The 22496-nt window shown below is 29.4% G+C and overlaps 1 protein-coding gene across 4 annotated transcripts in view; it reads left to right on the top strand.

Annotated features, from left to right (window-relative positions):
* Positions 1-8648: 8648 nt before the first annotated feature.
* The window catches only part of LOC100197497 (protein AKTIP homolog), a 28626-nt gene continuing 14778 nt past the window's right edge, over positions 8649-22496 (top strand). For 2 of the 4 annotated variants that reach the window (XM_065820747.1, XM_065820745.1), the window contains exons 1-5: positions 8651-8854; positions 9001-9148; positions 15234-15439; positions 15528-15592; positions 18042-18142. In XM_065820747.1, coding sequence (XP_065676819.1) covers positions 9101-9148; positions 15234-15439; positions 15528-15592; positions 18042-18142 — 420 coding nt within the window. In that variant the 5' untranslated portion in view covers positions 8651-8854; positions 9001-9100. Of the gene's footprint in view, positions 8855-9000; positions 9149-15233; positions 15440-15527; positions 15593-18041; positions 18143-22496 lie in introns of all 4 variants that reach the window. The other 2 variants (XM_065820746.1, XM_065820748.1) reach the window with 2 other exon arrangements.

A 22496-nucleotide genomic window follows, 5' to 3' on the forward strand; every position in this document is an offset into this window, starting at 1 on the left:
CTTGAAAAAAATGTTTATATATGGTTTTTAAAGTTGTTTAACCTTAATGATAAGACTAAATTTGTCTTCTTCTAGCCCCGGTCATATAATTATTTTTTTATAAGTTACGACTGTAAATTTTTTTTTATCGGTAAAGTGTAAAAAAAAAAAAAAAAAAAAAAAAAAAACCTTAACTTTGTGACCCGCAAACCCTTTGATGAAATGATAGCCCACACTATGGGGATCACTTAGATATAAATATCGAAATCAGAGTACAACGTTCTGGCAAGTTATTTACATTTGAATTTTCATATTAAAATTAATATTTTATAAAAAATACATTTTATTGATGGACAAACATGCGAAATGAAAGCCTATTTTACTTTTACAGAAGTAAAAATTTACTTCAATATAAACAAGGAAAGAAAAATGATATATTCTTGAAGTTATACAAGTAACAAACATAAAATAAATTTACAAAAAAACGTTTCTTTAACATGGAACAAATTCTAATATAATTCATTCATAAATCCTTTTTTAAAAATGACTTTTCACAAGTAATGTTTACTATTGAAGTCAACAAGGCTACTTTGCAACTTCTAAAATAATGATTGGGTCTTTTGTATCTTTGCCAATGTGTCTGAAAGTTGTGATGCATTGCTTTTACTGCCTGTTCTGAGTAAAGCCCAAGAGTTTAGTCATGTCTATCGATGAAATCTTTCACACAAAAAAAATACTGCACGGACTGTTACAGACACATTTTGCAATACCATGTTACAGACATATTTTGCAATGCCAGATAAGACACTCTCAATTATTTGTGGGTAGTTTGGATCAAGGTTGCATCCAAAACAGCCAGACACTACTGCATTGAACTTTTAAAAACTATCAATAAGTAGCTGCATAGAGTGTTTCTCAGCAATTGATTGAAGAATATCAATATTTTGTAGCAGCTTTTTAGACTTATTTCCTGCAAAATATCTACAATGGTAAGTTTATTGTTTACTGTGTATTGCCTCAGTCCAAAGAGTTGCTTGAGGAAAATACTTGAAATAGCGCCGCAAAAAGATGATTATTAACTCCAATTAGGAGATGCAATTTCATGGCATTAAGGAACTTCAAAACCAAAGTATCTCTAGGTAGTTTAAATATAGGAGAATAAACAGCATTTTTGGAGTCACGAGCTTTTCTGATATTGGAACTTGCTGACTTGAAGAGTAATACACTTTTCTCTAGAGATTCAAAAATCATAAAATTCCCTTGATTTACAGTTTTTTTGGACCAGATTTACATGAGGTGCAGGGATGTGCACTTGAGTGTGCTTGAAGCCCACAAATAATATTTACAAATTTTAGATGCCAGGACAGGACAAATTCCTGATCTTTTAAGTTATTCAACTCAAATACTTTTAGTACGTTAGTATAATTTTTATAAAGCTCCTCAGAAACAGAAATAATGATTTTTCGTTTGACACTAGTATCTTTAAAACCTTTGTTTGTGAAAGTTTTGCAGGGGAAAAGCTAGTTTTATGATTTAATTCAAAACTTCACAATTTGATTTTTCGATGTAAAATACATGGCTACAATTTCATTTTTAAGCTCATAAAAGTCCTTGCAATGTATGACAGTTCTCGCACATCCAGAGTGATCTTGAACTGATGAGCTTGTGAAATGATGCATAAGCTTTATGCTGAATTCATCAAATTTTATGGCGTAATTTTCCTCAACAATTTTTTGTGAGGTTGACTGATTAATAGTAGCTGCTAACCTCTTAATGCCATTCTTTAAAAGCTCTATTTTCATCAGTTAAAATAAGCAGCAGGTAAAATATAAAAGTTGAAGTTCAAATAATTTTTAACATTGGTTTAACACAGTATTCTCTCAACATTTTGATTTCCTTGTAGTCACTCCTTTGATCAGACTTCTGTATGAGTGACACAGTTTTTTTGATACAAATAGTTAAAAAGTAGATACAACATCGATAAATATAAACAGTCATAAAAAGTCATGAAAGAAGATATTTAAATACAAATAGCCAATTAAATATATGATATCGTATTCAACATATAATATATAAAGATTACATATAATATTCAAAAATACAAACAGTTAAATAAAAAGATATAATGCTTCAAATTTTATTTTGGTAAACAAAAATGAAAATTATTCCGTAAGATCTATAGCCTTAAAAATTCCGTAAGATTTAAAGTATTTCGTAAAATTAAAAAGTATTACTTCGTAATCATTAAACTTTTAAACTTTAATGTTTTAATTTAATTTTAAACTTTAATTTAAACATTAAACTTCGTTACATTAAACTTCGTCATCATTAAGGTCAAATTTTTCTTTCATTATAATCTGACATCTTTCTTTTAGATTTGATTCTTGTTGAGTTTGAGTTTGAATTTACTAAAACAAAGAAAACAAATAGTTTTCCTGCTCTCTGCAGGTGGTTTTTAGGTGGTTTTTAGCAGTATTTGGCATTTTAGGTAAAATTAGATGTAATCAGTTTAGCTCTCATAATTAAAGTAAAAACGACGTGCGTTTTCTCAGAATTTAAAAGTAGAAATTTTTTCAAAGATCGTTTATGTCATAATACGTTTCATATCAATTTATGTTAATAACACCTTTCGTATCAATTTAAACAGTTTTTACAAAATAATCATGATTTAGGGCTGTAGAAATGCAAAATAAGCTATCATTTCCCATGTTTGTCCATCAATAAAATATCCCATTTTAATACGTTTATTAACATTTAAAACACGTTTTGTATTTACTAAGATGAAAATTCAAATGTAAATAACTTGCCAGGACGTTGTAGTCTGATTTGTAAGTGATCCCATAGTTTCGGCTATCATTCCACCAAAAGGTTTTCCCGGGTTATAAAGTTAAGTAAGATAATGTGGGTCTAAGTCACATTTTACCTTTTTCCGATGAAACATACCAATTCATAGTAAAAATATGATAGGAATTATTGAGTATGTATTATATTTAAATTATTGGATCGTATGTTAAAACATAATAGTTCTTTAAAAGATGCTTTAAATGCAAAAATATTTAACACGTTTAAGGCACCTAATTAGAAATGCAAAAAAAAAAATTTAACTCTGTTAGCTGTTTTACAAAGAGTGAAAAGCTTTCTTGCAGTTTAACTTCCAAAGCTTTTTTTAACTTGTGCTTATTTATATAAAAGAAATCACTTTACAATTCTCCATATTGAGTATATAGGGGAAGTTCGTGTACCTAAGGCCGGATCTTTTCAATGTACAAACTCAAGGCCCCAGACTTGTCTAAAAAGTGGTTAAACTGGCATGATCACTACTCTATACTAGTTACTTTGTATTAATATTAAAATGTTATTAAAAAAATCATCTAAATTTGAACACTAAAAAATAAATTTTTTTTCATTTTTAAACTTTTTAAAACAACCATACAATGACTTAAATTATAAACGTCCGTCATCTAAAAGGGTTTAAAATTTATTGGCCCTAAGTACAATAAACATTTTTTTATTGTACCTTGGGCTACTACCTATATTACCTTAGGCTACTCTTTGAAAATTAGGTTTAGATCTATAATAAAATGACAACAAAGATTAACACATAAATTTGATTAAAATTTTATTTAATTTTAGATTGTTTCCAACAAATTTATCTAGTGTTATTTGATTGCAACACTGAAATAAATTGCAAAATTGACTAATAGTTCTAAGAAAAATTGAAAAATAAATCTACGCGTAAAGTGGTAATTTTCTTTTCTGGAGATTTTTTTAAAAGTTCAACAAACTACCTCTTTATCAATAGATTCTTCAGGCACATATGGCCCTAGCTAAAATACTTTTTTTTAATTAATTATTCTAGGTGCCCCAAGAATTTCTTACGGTCTTATCACAGAGCGCCGCGTAGAAGCATTTGAAAGGAATTCACGCCCCCTTCTTTACCAATGTTGTTAAACTTGCCCAGTAGTGACGTTGAACCAAGGATCTCTAGATTCTGAATTTACTTTAGATCATCAAAAAACATTTTCCAATTATAACATGTCGTAGTATGTGTTGTGGCCACGCTTTCCGACTATCAAAATAGGATTAAAAAGTAAAACTTTTTATAACTTATCACCTGATTGAAAAGCAAAATTTAAAATTTTATAGTTTTCAAATATCGTGCGGTGACTCCAGGTACAAGGAGGCCCTATATACGCGAACTTCCACTAATATTAAAATTTCAAAAATTAAAATACTGATAAAAATTTTGTTTGAGAAAGAATAAAGCGGAAGTACAATTTAAAATTAACCAAAAGTTTTTGTGTTTGTTATTAGAATTCATCTTTCTAAAAAAAAATAAAGTAATGTTTGGATTGAAGCTTTAAAACTGCTACACTGCGTTATCTACTAGTTTCAATGAAAAATATAATATCATTACATCTTTAATGATCATCTAATAAATTTATAGCATCATGGTTCCAAAAAAATTAATCCAGAAACATAGCCAGACTTTTAATTTATACTAATTTACATTTTTTAAGTATTTACTTTTGAATAAGTGTTAGATTCTTAATAGCACAATACATATTGATATTTTGGCCAACGTTACCCCACCCGACTTTGCTGTGAATTTCAAAAAAACTATGAAATTCTCTTTCTGTTCTAAAACTAATTAAACCTAATTATAAAGTAACTTTTTTTTCAGATAAAACATTTTCTAAATGCGCCTATTTTTAGTACCTTTTTTTCAAAGTTAAAGATTTTAAATAAACCTCTCTGTTTAAATGTATGCGCTATTTTAAATCAAAAATGAACCTAGCAATTTGCCTAGTAAACTAATATTTTAAAATTAGAGAGCTGTTTTAACCATCTATAACATAAAGAGAAAAAAGCTTCTATCTAAAGCCTTTCTTCTGAAAAACTGATAAATGTTAATTAGACTCACATTAACCCATAGACCAACATTAAACCACCCTTTTAGTAAAGATATTCAGAAAGTTACAGGTTTCCACTACGTATCATGGTCACGCACAAAAGTTGAAAACTTTCTCATGTAGTTATTTTTACGAATGCAAACTAGGGCTGTAAATTCTGGCTCGTGTTCGTGAACGGCTCGGTGATTGGCTCGACAAGAACTCGTTCATGTTCGGCTCGAATGGTAAACGAGCCGGGCTTGAACAAAAAATTAGGCTCGTTTATTAAACGAGCCGAGCTTGAACATCATAGGCTTGTTCATATAGGCTCGATTAAAGCTCGAATATATATATATATATATATATATATACATATATATATATATATATATATATATACATATATATATATATATATATATATATATATATATATATATATATATATATATATATATATATATATATATATATATATATATATATATATATATATATATACAGTATTGGACAAAACATTTGCAACCAACATCGAACAATGCTAAAGAGTGTTCCTAATTTTACATGTCTTAAAAATGAAACGAACTATACTACCACAGCAAACAGTTCAGGAGTCTGGAGTCATAGCATGCCATGACATGAGCAATCAGCTGACAGGTGACAGCACACAGACAGAATTTCGTTGACAAGTGCCATTTTGCAGCGGACAAAACAAGTGCAACTTTTTTGGTTTGTTTCATTTTCTCAAGTCTGGCCCGTCTCAACATCACGGAAGTTTTTTAATAATTAAAGGAAGTATCCAGAAGTTTCCAGAAGTTTCCAGAAGCATGCAGAAGCTTCCAGAAGTTTCCAGAAGAAGCATGCAAAAGCATCCAGACGCATCCAGAAGCTTCCAGAAGCATCGAAAAGAAGCATCTAGAATCTTCCAGAACAGGTTCACACAGGTTCATTTTACTATATAAGAGACATGTAAATCGACATGTAATTCAGTCAGTATATGGAAGTCAATCAGTCAGTATTATCAAGACAGTTTATCGAAGTGAGTTTTATCAAAGTGTTTTATCGAAAAACATCGATACAAGAAGTGAAATACAACAAGTGTTTCATTACATCAATACAGTCCACATACAACCAAGACATTGTGTTCCACAGAGCATTATTGTATCATCACAAGGTAAATATAACACGGTAAGCCTTGAGAAGCCTGATTATTTTTATTATTTTTATGAATTCAAGTGCAAAAATGGCTCCCGACAGTCTTGGATTGGAACTAAAAAAGAAAATTATTGGCGATTACGTAAGTGGAATGTCACAAAAAAGTATTAGTGATAATAATCGCGTAAAAAAATGTCGTTCTACGGGGAAGTTGGCAGCAGATAACAAAGGTGGAAGACCGCGTTCCACCACTTCTAGAGAGGATTCTATGATCGCCAGATCCGTCAAGAATTATCCCTGGATATCATCAGTCGAGATACAAAAGCAATTAGAGCTGCCTGTATCGGACCGAACAATCAGACGACGTGCTGTTGAAGCCGGATTGTTTTCTCGACGCCCTGCAAAGAAACCGCTGATTTTACTAAAAAACCAGAAGAAAAGACTCCTGTTTGCTACATCTCATATTGACTGAAATGTGCAGAAATGGCGAACTGTCCTGTTCAGTGATGAATCGAAGTTCAACATCATTGGGAGCGATGGCATTTGCCGTGTACGTCGACCGGCCGGAAAACGCCTCAATTTACGCTACTGCCATAAGACCGTGAAGCATGGTGGAGGTAATGTAATGGTCTGGGGGTGTTTTTCTGCTAACGGTCTGGGTCCAATACATCGAAACGATGGAATAATGGACCGTTTCATGTATAAAAATATCCTGATAGATGTTATGTTACCTCATGCTGAATGGAATATGCCAATAAAATGGGCTTTTCAGCAAGACAACGATCCGAAACACACTGCAAAAGTAGTCAAGCAGTGGTTTCAAGACAACCACCTATCGGTGATGGATTGGCCGCCTCAATCGCCGGATCTCAACCCGATTGAGAACCTGTGGGAGATCGTCAACCGCAGAACTAATTGTGAAGGTGTTTGTAATAAGGATCAACTGTTTGAACAAATCCAAAAGGCCTGGGTAGCGATTCTACAAAGTTTCATTGATCACCTTATCGAATGTATGCCTCGAAGATGCAAGGCTGTGATCGACAACAAAGGATTCGCCACGAAATATTGATAGCGAAATACAGCTTGGTCAACATTTTGTCGAGTTGCACTTGTTTTGTCCAGAAGGAAATCAACTTTTTTTAATACTTTTGATTAATTTATTAATTTTCGTGTACAAATAATGAACTTTGTGATGAATAAAACTTGAAGAACTTTGTCTCTAAACATTTACATAGTTATTTCTCTAAATTGAAAAAATGCAGCACTTTTATATAAAGAAACTAAATTAGCATTATTTGGTTGCACTCGTTTTGTCCGATACTGTATATATATATATATATATATATATATATATATATATATATATATATATATATATATATATATATATATATATATATATATATATATATATATATATATATATACATATATATATATATATATATATATATATATATATATATATATATATATATATATATATATATATATATATATATATATATATAATATATATATATATATATATATATATTTATCCAATGCAATGAGAGCAAGACTTATATTTGTGAAAATGTAATTTGAACTATTAGAGTGCAGTGTTTAATAGGAGTTATTATGTTTTTGAGAGTTTACATTATGTTTGAACTTTGAACAAAAAGTTTGAACTATTTGTTTTGAATTTTTTTTTGAACTATTAGATTAGTGGGATCTTATTTAATTATGTTGTTTATTTGCATGTTTAATAGATTGTAGGATTGTTTATGTTGTTTGTTGATTTGGACTTGCATTATTTACAGACGAGCCTTTAACGAACAATTTTTTTTTACTAAACGAGCTTTAAACTAAGAGGTTACAATAATTATTTCGAGTTTTAAACCAGTCGAGCTCGAGCGACATGTAAAACGAGCCGAGCCCAAACAATACTAATCCTTAACGAGCCGAGCTCGAACAAAGAATCTCATGTTTAAAACGAGGTCGAGCAGAGCCTGAACACTCTTAATATGTAAACGAGCCAAGCCGAGCCCTGGCAAGCTTGGCTCGTTCGGCTCGATTTACAGGCCTAATGCAAACTGCTATTGAGTGTTTTTAAAAAAAATCAGGTCCTTAAAACTCATATTAAATAAGTTTTTAATAAGAAATCAAATATTTCTAGTTAGAGTATAGCGTTTAGTAAATCCTTACATATTTTTCTTTCGATTGCGACATTAATCATTCAGGTAGCCTAAAACGTGATAAATGTATTTTTATTATAATTGTTCTTCAAGATAATTTTTTTTTTTTTTTTATTTTTTTTTTTTTTTTTTGTTATTCACCTCCTCAAGGCCGAGAAGGCCACTACAGATGAGGAGGCTACTTAATAGTGGTTATAACCCTCTCTCAACTCTGTAACTCCGAAACACGAACCTTGACAAACAAGGCCGCTGCGCGGAGAAACAAGTTGAGCGCGGTACTACCAGGGACGTGGTGGGGATCGAACTCGGAACCTCTCGCTTATGAAGCAAGCGCTTTACTTTAATATATGCATACTACTACTTTAATTGTAGTAGTATGCATATTGTTTTAAGAACCAGCTTCTAAATATAAAAACAAAGGAAAAGAAAATAACCACTCACAAAAATGGTAATGCACTTTGGGGAGAGATGCGCATACTGCTTTTGGGATAAATCTCGTTAGCGAAAAATGATCAACATCCCGCTTAACTCTTTTCTTAGTACGAATTCGTTAGTATAAATAAAAAGAAAATAAAAAAGGCAAGAGTTGTAAAATTGTTTTGAAAATAATTAGCACCGTTAAACTTTCTAAGTGGCATAGCATATTTTTCGGTAAAATAGTTATCTAATAAATAAATGTTAACTTTTTGTTACAAAGTTATTAGTAAAAGGTTATAGTTGCAAATATTTCCGTTTTTTGAAAATTGCATTAGTAGTATTAATGAATGAACAGTATAAATTTATTTTCACTTTTTTAGGTATGTTTATATAATATGCAACTATATTGTAAAATATCAACAATTCTGAAAATATCGCAGCTCTATAAACTCACTGCTCTCTACTCGAATAGCCAAAGATATGTTTAAATCCCATAAACAAACGCTTGCGCAGCAACTAAAAAGCAAGGTAATTTTGATTTAGTAATTTTAATGGTATATAAGTCCTATATAGTAAAAACATTCAAGTTTCTGAAAAATAATTCTATGTATATGTATAACTAAAATTCCAGTGAACTTTAATTAAACGGCCTGTGGTAAAACTGTGTGACAACTTTTGACAATTTTTTATTTTCCTTTTATATAATCCATACAAAAAGAAAAGATATACAAGGATTTTTTTGCTAGTTATTGATAGTTAAAGATTGTTCTTCTCACTAATTTTCCAAGATTATGAATACATTATTTTATAAACTATGGATGTGTCTCCAAAAACTTCAGTCAGTTTTTGTTTTATATATATATATATATATATATATATATATATATATATATATATATATATATATATATAAAACAAAACAAAAAAAAAAAAATAAACTGACAAGAAATTAAGTTGAATAAAATGCTGTAAAAAAAGAAAGTCAATTTGAAATATCTTCATTGAGATCAGGATTAACATCAAAATTTAAAAATATCAATGTTTTTGGAACAGAAATAGACTTGAAACTTTACACACAAAGCAAAAAATACTTCCTCAAAAAGAAGTGTCTTTTGCATTGTGTTTAAAGTTTTTAAGATTTTTTATTATTGCCTTACAACAAATGTTGTTTTTTTATTAAAAAATCATCTGAGCATAGAGACATTTTAGAGAAACTGTACTGACTTATTTGGTTCGCAAAAGTGACAATACATTAAATAATCATTAAATAATCACTGCTGACCTCGTGCTTGTTTTGTGCAGATTGTCTGCACAAAACAAGCACGAGGTCAGCAGTAATAATAAAAATAATCGTTAAAAAAGTCATTCTAACAAACAACGCAGACAAAACAGACTTTAGTTTAGAATAAATCGTTAAGAAAATTGTTAAGAAAAGTAATTAAAACAAACAAACAGTTCAGTTAAGCATTTTAGTTTAGTGTAAATAAATAGAATCGCTGTTGAATAATAAAAAGAATATATAAAAAACTCTTTAAGAACAAAATTTTAAAAATGGACTAAAAATGTTGGGCAACTATTTCCTATTGGCATTTCCTATATCCCTTTCCTATTGGCACCCAACATTTTCAGTCATTGACTTTAATAAATATTTCAGTTTGTGTTCATGCACAAAGTCCTTTGGTGCCATAAAGTAGTTAATTTTTTACTTTTTAGTTCATTTTTAAAATGTTGTTTATAAAAAGTTTTTTTTGTATATTTTGTCTTAATGGTTAGTATTACAATTACTTTTCTTGCGCAATGTGCATGATGAATAAAAATTCTGAGATGAAAAATATTGAGCAAGTGAGTTTCTTGCCAAGTAATATGTTTAGCATAAAAGTGGTAATTTTTATACGTGTATGTTAGTTTATTGAAACCTAATTGATTAATACTTTTAAATAAATATTTTATAAGCGCAAATATTGAATAAAAATGAATTTTCTGTTTTTTTAGTTCATATACTTTAGCATATTGTTAAATTATTTGAATCATTTTGAATTGTATATTTTATTAATTTAATTACCTTGTATTAATAGAATATTTTGTTAACATTATTTTAGTATAAACTACTTTAAAAAGTCTAATGTATATTAACCAGATAGATAAAAAGAAACTTAGTGGTGCTCAAGGAAGATAAAAAAAAAAAAGAGCCAAAAAACAACAAAAATAGTGAAAGTTCTAAATAAAGGTCTAAAAATTTAAAACTTTTTTGATGCACCATATAATAGCACTTTGGTAGAATAGATACTACCACAGCGATAGAAATGACAAATGAAAATTATATCAACTTAAATTTTTTTTTTTTTTTTTTTTTTAAACATCTTCGCTTCCAACAAGGCTGCAAGCAGCCACTAATTAAAGTTGGAAGTTACTGAAAGAGAAAAGATAAAGATTGTAAAGCAAGATAACCATTGACGGACGACTTAAAGGATTGCAAATTATATGAATCAGGAAAGCAAGATGAAGGAAGCGAATTCCAAAGAACTGATGTTCGAGGAAAAAAACTAGACAAATAAGCATTTTTGTAGCACTTAGGAACAGTTACAGAAAAAGGATGAGACTTAATTGAATGACTAGTAACACGAGAATGAATTTTAGTAGATGGCACAAGAGATGCTAGCTCTTTAGAGCAGTGCCCATTACAGTATTTGTAGAAAAGAGAAAGAGAAGCAACATTACGACGATGTGATAATGGTTGGAGGTTGGCTGCAAGAGCAGGTCCAACTATGTTTACAATGCGTTTTTGCACCTTTTCTAAAAAGGAAAGGGCATCATTAGAAGATCTGCCCCAGATATGGCAACAGTATTCCATACAAGGCTGGATTTGAGATTTATAGAGATAGAGAATAGAATCCGAAGTAAGAAAGTGACGAGCTCGATAAAGAGATGCAACCTTAGCAGATGCTAATTTTGCAACTGATTTGATATATGGTTTCCAAGAAAGATTGGAAGTAAGAGTTAATCCTAGAAGATGAAGAGTAGGTGACTCATCGAGTACATCACCGTTCATAAATATAAGAAGAACTAAATTATTGCGATAACGATTGGCTGAAAAAAATTGAGTTTTATCTGAATTAAAGTTCACCAGCCACTGTGGGCCCCATGCTGTAGCAGAAGTGAGATCCTTTTCAAGCTCAAATGCCCTCTCCAAGCAATCAGAGGGTGTTGGTTTCTTATCACGACAAGAATAAATGGTAGTATCATCAGCGAACAATGCCACCTTAGATGTGAGAATATCTGGAAGATCGTTGATGTAAATTAAAAAGAGTATAGGGCCAAGGATAGAACCTTGAGAAACCCCTGAAGTTACAGAATAAAAAGAAGAGTGCTGTCCATCGAGAACAACTTTATGCTATGATTGGAAACGAAGGATTCAATAATCTTAAAGATGTTGCCGAATACACCATAAGAAGAAAGCTTATGGAGAAGACCAGCATGCCAAACTTTATCAAAAGCTTTTGAAATGTCAAGAGCGATGGCCTTAACCTCTCCACCTTCATCTAATGCATGATAAAACCTGTCAGCTATTACTGTTAGCAAATCAGCTGGAGAACGAGAAGATCGAAATCCATATTGATGGTCAGAAAGTAAGTTATTAGATTCAAGATAAGAAATTAAGTGTTTGTTAGTTAAAGGTTCAAATACCTTGCTTATGATAGGAAGAAGACTTATGGGACGGTAGTTAGACGAATCAGATTGCTCTCCTGAATTTTTGTTTTTTTTGTTTGTTTGTTGTTGTTTTTTTAAAATAATTTTGTGCACCACTCTCATAAGCTCTCTTATGCTAAAATAAATAAAGTTTTAAAAATAATTTTGATAATGTAATATCTACTTGTTTAGTTCTTTTTGTTTAGCACTAAAACATCGCAGTGATACTAATTTTTTTCTTATGAAACTCAAAGTTATTGTGTTGTAAGAAGTTGTAAAAAAAACTTGCTTTCAAATTATGGAAATTATTTAAACAATGAAAGTGGAAATTATTTAAACAGCAAAAGTAAAAAATTTTATTTTGAAAAAACCTCCAAAAAAATTTAAAAGTTTTAGGCATTCTCATGTTTTACATTCCACATCAGGGCTTGAATTCGTGGGAAAAAATCTAATCGCGAAGAGAAAAAAATTTTTTGACCCCCACCTTCATCCCCTGCGGTAAAGGAGGGGGGGGTTGCATCAGTATAAATTTGTATCTCTTGTACATTAGTTTGTAATTGTTATTTTTTTAACATATTATCTCTCATATTTAAATATGATCTTATAATTTTATTGTTTAGAGGAGTTTAAAATAACTTAAGTTATTTTAAACTCCTCTAAACAATAAACTAAATTAAACTGTTATAATTAACAGCTTAAGTTATAATTTAAGTTTAAATTGCAGTTATAGTGTAACATGTAGCAAGTAAGGCATTTAATACTATTAAGATATTACTTTTAGTAATTGTTTCTACTTAACATGATACTTAAAAAAGTAAGAGTAAAATAGCAAATATTACCCACTTTAATTAGTCATAGAAATCTAATATGTCTATGCTAGCAATAAAGCAAGTTTTATTTAAAAAAAAGTATTTAATTGTTATTGTAAAAAGCTATAAAACAACAATAAAACAAGCTGCGAAGTTGGTTTAACAAAGAACTTTAATAAAGAACTTGTGTTAATGTAAAACTTTGTGACACTGTTTTATTGCTGTTTTATACAGTTTATAACCTTAATAAAATAAAACGAAGTAAATAAATAGTTCAAGTTGATAAATTAAAAAATTATCATCTTAAAACTTTAATCCTCATATTTGCGCAAAAACATGTCTATAGACCATACAAGTCTATAATCTATAGACCAAACGAGTAAGTAAGCAAAAAAACATTAGATACCATGTTTTTTATAATTTATTGTTTATTGATATAGCGTACTAATAAAAATTTACATATAATTAGGTTTTTAATTTAAACAGTTTTTAAATTGATGTTTTCATTCAATTTTTTTATTCAAATTGTTTTACAATAAAAAGTGAAACAAAAAAATTTGGTTTAATAAATCTAATTATATTTTATTAAGTTAAAGAAAATGCTTAAATTATTTTTTTAGACAAAAATTTCTTAGAACAGAAGTAAAATAATTTATTAATTTTAATTTTAATTTTTTTTTTTATTTAATTTTTATTTTAACTTTTGCAATGTTTAATGTTTTGCAAAGTTTAATATTTGCAAAGTTTAATGTTTTCTTAAAAAAAATCGCCAATATATTTTTTTTAAGAAAAAACTAATTGCAAAGGTGTGAAAAGCAATCATGATACACTTAATTCGTTCCCTGCACATGAATTTGAAGTTTTCATTAAAGTTTTGTAATTATATATTATTATTATATATTAATTATATAATTGTAAATATATTTAAACAATAAGTGCAAAAGGAACCAGCACTTGCTACTATGCTATGTTACAAAAGGAACCAGCACTTGCTACTATGCTATGTTACAAAAGAAACCAGCACTTGCTACTATGCTATGTTACAAATTACTTTAACCTAAGTTACATAACCTTATGAAATTATCTATCATTTGAATTAAAGTACTTTACGTTGATTTTCAAGTCTTTATTTTTTCAAAAAAATTAAATTTGAAATAATTTTCTACTAATTCAAAACACACAAAAAAAAAAAAATTTCTTATAAAACTTATAAATTGTTAAAATCAGATTTATAATGTCTGGGGTCCCAAAAATTGTGAGGCCTTAGACTACGGCCTAGTTGGCTTATAGGTAAATCCTACCCTGCTGCAGGGGCTTGAGTACATACATCAGCTGTAGGTTAGAATTTGGGCAGGAATCATCTAGATATGAAGGATTTTTATAAATTACAAGGAAGATTTTTTCTTTTTAATTTTTTGAAAAATGATTTGGATTTATATATATATATATATAGTCTTGCATGGTAGTCGAAAAGTTTCTTCCATAAACTGTAGTTTTAAAGAGAACGCTAATAAACCAGACCTGAAAAAAATTAAGCGCTTGAAAAAAATTTTTTTTTTAAATGATAGATTGCTTGCCCAAACCAAACCCTCAGTCGATGTAGCAGCATTTTCTCGTAGCAGCAGGCTATAAGATAGTGAATGTAGCAGCACTCCCTTGTAGCAGTAGGCTATAAGATAGTTGATGTAGCAACACTCCCTTGTAGCACCAGGCTATAAGATATAGCAACACTCTGCATGTTTTAAAAATATGTTTAAAAAGACAGAAACACTATTAATTAAAAAAAACACTTTCTAGTCGTTATTATTGCAGTTTTTAAAAAAATTATAAAACTTAATGTACTTCGTTGTTGTTTAAATTTAATTTTTAGATGAGATTTAAGTGTAACTTATTTTTTGAAGTCGCTCAAATGTTGTTGAAAGAGACTTTTTCATACCTTTTATCGTCCTCTTTTGACTAGGATAAAAGGATATATATGTGTGTGTGTATATATATATATATATATATATATATATATATATATATATATATATATATATATATATATATATATATGTATATATATACACACACACGCACACACGTTTATCCTATATATAAATGTTTTATATTTTTAGTTTTCTTTTTCCCTTGGACATGAAAATCCTCCACCAAAGCCAATGCCTGTTAGTAAAAAGTTGCCACCAGAACCTACTCCTGATGAAGAATTGCTAATGAAAGAATCCTTAAAGGAAAAGCTGCTGCCTTCAAATGAAAACTTACACAATGAAAACATTAAAAGTTATGGACCTTTCTTTTTAGAATACTCTATAGCTGCTGAATTGTGAGTATATACATAAGGTTTCAATATTTAATGCTTTTCAATAATATCAAAGTTATATTATTAAAATTCAATTTTTATATTTATATAGCAATCATGTTAAAAAAACTCGTTTACCTGGTGTTTATGTTATACCATCGGCTAAAGATCCATTAGGTATTTCATTTTATTTATATAGTGAGAGAAAGTCTCTGCAGGAGTGGTAGGTGATTGCCTGCGCCCACCTCCACACCTGTGTTAGTCAGTTTATTTGGGCTAAGTGAGGCATAATGCTTTAATAAGCATTTTGTAATTATGAAATAATTTTTTTTTTTAACAGTTTTTTAATATGGTTTATAATGAAATTCTTATACTGGTCATTTGATTATTATTGTTAAAACATTAAAAAATAGAAAACATTTTAAAAATAAAATATAAAATATAACCTACGCAAACTTTTTATACTTAAAGTAAAATATGACTAAATTTAAGCAAAAATAGTAGATACAGTGGTAGTGATGTAGTGGTAGAGCGCTCGCTTCATAAGTGAGAGGTTCCAAGTTCGATCCCCACCACGTCCCTGGAAATACTGAGCTTTCGAAACTTATTTCTCTGCACAGCGGCCTTGTTTGTCACGGTTCGTGTTACGAAGTTATAGAGTTGGGAGAGGGTTAACCACAATTAAGTAGCCTCCTTGTCTGTAGTGGCCTTTTCGGCCTTGGAGAGGTGAAATAACGTTTAAAAAAAAAAAAGATACACATATTAAAAAAAAGATATACATATATTTATAAATAAAATCTTTATTTATAAATAAAATCTTTATTTATAAATAATTAAAATATTGAATTACGAGCACAAAAACAATTATAAAAGCATCAAATTCATTCAAGTTTTAATAACAAAAGTTTTTGGACTATAGGTGTGATTTTGAAACTTTTAAAATTAGGAAAAAAAATTCACAAAGAAAAAGAGTAAATGAACTTTTTATATATGAAAATAGAAAGAAATGTAAAACAAAATAATATTTATAAACTAATCAATCGTTTTAATAAAAAAGCTATTTAAATATATACTAAAAAAAAGAGTTAAAAAAATTTGTTCAAATGCAATGTTCTTTTTAACAATTTTACTAGAAATTGCTACAATGCTTGAGTAAATAGTTATTAGAAAGGCAGCCGTTTCTGACAATTGTTTCTCTGATGTATTTATGATATGATAGAAAACATTGCAGTGTAACTAACAACATAATTATCATATTCGTTTTATTTTCTCTTTTATTTTTTCTTTGATTGATCACGCAAGCACTATCAGTTGCGTCGCCCATTTTACACAAGCATTTAGTGCTCATGCACTCATTTACTTGTGCTAAGGTTTATATACATATATGTATATATATATATATATATATATATATATATATATATATATATATATATATATATATATATATATATATATATATATATATATATATATATATATATATATATATGAACTGATGCTATGACAATAAACTCACAATTACAAAAAGTTCAGTATAACTTGGCATTAATATTTTTAACCTTCATTAATTAAAGTTTAAATATTTAATTAAACTGAATTTAATTAAATATTGAGACTTTACACCATTGACATCAGTTACCTCAGATTGTATAAGAAACTAGAAAGTCTATGCAAAGTTCAACACAAGACTCTGTGTTTCAGTCCATGCATTAATGCACTGTTTAATGAAATGGAAATTACTCACTTATCACTAAAGTGGAGGTTTTTTATAGATAGATCTACATGAAGTCTTAACTCAATAAAATTGTCTCATTACACATTTAGGAAGACAACTGAAATGTATCCAGAAAATTTAGCCAATACAACTGCAATATTTTGAGGAATTTCAAGATACATTTTATTAGACCTACAAGGCGGATTTTTGTAAATTTTGGACAGCAGATATAGCTCTCAGCATTACAAAATTGACTTTTATAACAAAAATTTTAACCTGGAACCAAAAGCTGCCACCAGATCTTTTCTATCACCTCTTAACATTAAGTTGAGTTTGATAAAGTAGTTTGTCAAGACTCTAGACCTGAATAGAGAAATATTCAGAATAGAGAAATATTCAGAAATATGATGTAAAAGTTTCAAATGCTTACTGCAAAAAAAAAACACTTGTTGAATATTTATTCATCGACAAATGAAGATGATGGAATTTTGTAAACTATGCCGCAATTGGTAATGCAGAAAAAGGAGTTTAAGATGCTTTCCAGGAAGTCATTGATGGTTCCTCTGCAATAACAGAGCAGATCATCCAAATTATAGAAGTGGAACCTTTAAGCAGTTACCACAGCCTGAGATGCACTATCTTCATTCTCATTTGAATTTTGTTAGGTTAAATCACTTTAAATATTTAATAATATTTAATTAAGAGTTAATAAAATTAAGCATTAAAACTTTTTTTTAATTTAGGTTTAAATTTTTGTTTAAAAGTTAGTGGCTGTTGTAACAAAAATTATAACTGAAAAATTACAGTTGTAAAGATGTAAAGATGTTTTGTTGAGATGAAAACACTGACTGTGTGTATAATAATATACAATTTTACGGACAACAAATACAAGTTTTAAAATGATTTTAGTTTGGTTTGGTGTTTTGTTTATCAGGCAAGGCATTTATCAAGATGGTGTTTTTCGTTTTTCTATATTTATCCCAAGCAACTATCCTGATGGTGATTGTCCTGTAAGTTTTAATGTTTATATATATATGTTTTTTATAAATAGTCTCCAGGTAAAAATAATAATAGTAATACAAGCAAATTGAGTTGTTCCACATTTCTTTTAACTTGGAAATAATGAACAGTTAATAGATAACAGTTAATAGATAGATATAGATATATGTAGATATAGATATATGTAGATATTGATACATGTAGATATAGATATATATTAGGGTTTTCCAAAAATTATTATTTTTGAAAAATATATGCTGCCACCCCCTTAATGTGTTTTATATGATAAAAAAAAACACTAGTTTTAAAAAATTTTTGAATTAAAAATATTTTTAGGGGTTCCCCAAGACCATTGAACATATAACAAGTTCCTAACATTATCAAAAAAAAAATTCTTCAAAAGTGTATCATGTTGGGTCTTAAATGAAGCGAAATTGTATAAAAAATTTTAAAATGATAACTATATTATATAAAAACAAATATGCTAGACTTAACAGCATTAAAAATGAAGTTTATTAATTAAAAAAGAAAAAAGTGCATCTTAATAAGTTTTTTTTTGAATATTTTTTTTTGATGGAGTTTTTTATAATATAATTATCATTTTTGAAATTTTCATATGATTTGGCTTCATTTGGGACCCAACATTATACACTTTTGAAGAACTTTTTTCTGATAGTATTAGGAACTTGTTAAGTGATCAAGGGTTTTAAGGGATCCCTAAAAATATTTTTTATTCAAAAATTGTTTAAGTCTTGTTTTTTTTTATCATATAGTTCACATTGAGGGGGTGGTAGCATATATTTTTCAAAAATGTTATTTAAGACACCCTAATATACATATACATACATATATATATATATATATATATATATATATATATATATATATATATTTTTTTTTTTTTTTTCAAATCTAAAAAACCATACCCCCTAAATTTGGGGCAAATATATAAAAAATGAGTCTAAAAAAGTTCAAGCACTATCATATCACTTTTTACACACACACGCCCTTCCTCAAGCCAATAATATAGGGAATAAATGACCAAAGACTGGGCATGTTGAGGAAGGGATATTTTTTTTTTACTATATACAGTAGGGGCATAAATACTTTGCCACACTCGGAAAAACAAGAAAAAAGTCATTTATTTTTATTATGCAAAAGTTAAAACACCACCAAACAGCACCAAACATGACTCAAATGATATAAATGCATAGCACTTGTAAAAAAACAACACAAATATAAAAAAATGTTAATATTTTGTGTGTCCACCACGTGCATCAATGACTGCCTGTGTGTGCCTAGGCATTGACTCCTTTTTGTCTCTTACTGTCCCAGTCTCTCTCTCTTTTGATGGTGTAGGTGACAGTCCTCAAGCTAACCTTTAATGCTTTAGCAATGTCCCTGTAGGAAATTCCTTGTTTTGCCATTACCACTATTTGCAGGCTTCGTTCAAGAGATAATGGGATGGCCATATCGATAACAATCCTATACAAAAAAGCACATTTTTTTCTAATAACTCATAAAATTATGTAGAAAATAATTGTTCACGGTGAGTTTAGTTGACAAGAATAAAAAATAAATTAGAGATTTGGTGTGAAATAATGATATATGTGTAATTGTAGTTAATTAGCCTAATTATAATTACTAATTATGATTAGTAATTAATTGATAATTACTATGGCGTTAAACCAATCAAAATTGTAGTAAAAGTTATAGAGTGATAATATGTGGTATACAGTAACCACAAATTTCAACAAATATGCGCAAAAACATCCAAAAACTATATTTTACTTACCAGTATAATACAGATTGTATTGAAGATAGGTGTCTTAACCAACAATAGCAATTAAATTAACAAGTTAAACTATATGAAAACCGTTGCTAATAATGCGGGAGATGTCCAATTAGAGATTTAGACAAATTCCCGAAAGAAAAGCTTTAAAAAGTAATACACCAAGGCAACCTAAGTACAAGTTGTGTAAAATCTAACAGTGTGGCAAAGACTTTATGCCACCACTGTATATATATAGACTTTACTACATATATATATATATATATATATATATATATATATATATATATATATATATATATATATATATATATATATATATATATATATATATAATTTAATTGCTATTGTATATATATATATATATATATAATTTAATTGCTATTGTATATATATATATATATATATATATATATATATATATATATATATATATATATATATATATAATTTAATTGCTATTGTATATATATATATATATATATATATATATATATATATCTTGATTGAGTAAAGGCTAGAGATAGAGTCTCGATAAAATTACTCATCTTGGGCAGATATTAAACGCATTTGGCTACTGTCTTGTAAAAGGCCTCCTAGGCAAAGACTTAAGGGGTAAACAGATTCTATCTGTTGACCAGCCTGGAACCCCTTCTTCATCTATTAGGCTGGCACAGATGTATTTTTAATACATTGTCTCCATTTTAGGATGTTGAATGCTGGATTTTCTTGACTCAAAGCATGGGTTTTGCTTGTGTCTAGGTTTTTATGACTAGACAACTTATTCCATTATCTCATAATGAGGGTACAGCTCTAAAACTCAGTTATATGGTTCTGAGGCTGGCTGGTATTCAGGTTTCCTGGACTCTGTGGTAGCTCTCAGAGAGGCTGATTCCATCAACAGCTGAAAAATTTCAAAGTACTAACAGTGCCATGTTGCGCATGGGTGGTGTCCCTGTTTGTACTTTTGGTGTGCATTGCGGAGGCCACATTTGGAGCCCTTTGTTATGGCTTAGGGTTTATTGATAGTATTGAGGCAATAGCTTGGGCTGTTAAACAGTGTACTGAATACTATCTATGCTTTGAGTCAGATTCTTTAACAAATTGAAAAATGAATAAAGTACCAAAAGCTCTAAACCTATCATTCACTAATATTCGTGGTCTTCTAAGTAACTTTTCTTCTGTTGAGTCTTATCTCTTGCAAGGTTAACCAGACCTACTTGCTCTTTGTGAGACTAATTTGAGTTCAGCTGTCTCATCTTGTGATCTTAGTGTTGATGGATATCTTCCTTTAATTCATAAAGACTCCAATACACATGCCTGGTCTGGGCATTTACATTAGTAAGAATTCACCCATTTGTCGGAAACTAGGTTTAAATCCACAGACTTTTCTTTTATGTGCTTTCTTTTAGCTCCACTTCACTCTATTGCCTTTCTCTTTGTTTTATATTGCTCTCCTTTATCTCAAGATTGCACTCTTTTTGATGTTATTGATCAAATTGACAAGCCCTCTCTCTTTATCCATCAGCTAATATTGTTGTTGTCAGTGACTTTAATGCTCATCACACTGAATGGCTTGGCTCTAGTGTCAGTGACTTTGCAGGCGTTAAAGCCCACAGCTTTTGCTTTTCTCAATCCCTAACTCAAATAATCAACTTTCCAACTCGCATTCCAGAAAACATAAATCATTTACCTTCTCTACTTGACTTATGTCTTGTTTCTGATCCTAGTCAGTGGTAAGTTTCTCCACATTGACCGTTAGGTGCTACTGATCTCAATTTATTCTGTAACCATTGTAAAAAGGTTTTGTCTAACGCCAAAGCCTGTTATTCTTAGGTCATGAAATCAGGTTCTCGTGACTTCCAGAGAATTTTTAGTTATATCAATAATAAGGGCAAATATGTAATTCAACCTCTCTTGTATGGTTCAGACTTTGAACCTCACCTAAAGACAAAGCTGAATTGTTTGCTAAAAACTTTTCATCAATATCATCTCTTGATTCCACTAGTTGCTTTCTACCTGATATAGCCGTCAAACAGGTTGATCCGTTGCTTGATATTCATATCACTCCAGCTTCTGTATCTAAAGTGAATTCCTGCTTAGACTCTTCTACAGCTTGTGGCCCGGTCAACATACCTGTTATAGTCTTGCAGAAGTGTTCTCCGGAGCTGTCATCTATACTTTCAAAACAAGTGCTTATCAAAGTCTTGTTTTCCAGCCTGCTGGAAAGCAGCATCCAGTATCCCTATTTTCAAAAATTTTGGAGAGCAATCTGATTCGTCTAACTACCATCCCATTAGTCTTCTTCCTATCATAAGCAAGGTTTTTGAATCTTTAATTAACAAACACTTAATCTCTCATCTTGAATCTAATAACTTACTTTCTGATCATCAATATGGATTTCGATCTTCTCGTTCTACAGCTGATTTGCTAACAGTAATAAGCTATAGGTTTTATTGTGCATTAGATAAAGGTGGAGAGGTTAAGGTCATCGCTCTTGACATCTCTAAAGCTTTTGATAAAGTTTCACATATTGGTCTTCTCAATAAGCTTTCTTCTTACAGTATATCTGG

The sequence above is a fragment of the Hydra vulgaris genome, chromosome 15 (assembly GCF_038396675.1).
Source record: "Hydra vulgaris chromosome 15, alternate assembly HydraT2T_AEP".
Taxonomy (NCBI): domain Eukaryota; kingdom Metazoa; phylum Cnidaria; class Hydrozoa; order Anthoathecata; family Hydridae; genus Hydra; species Hydra vulgaris.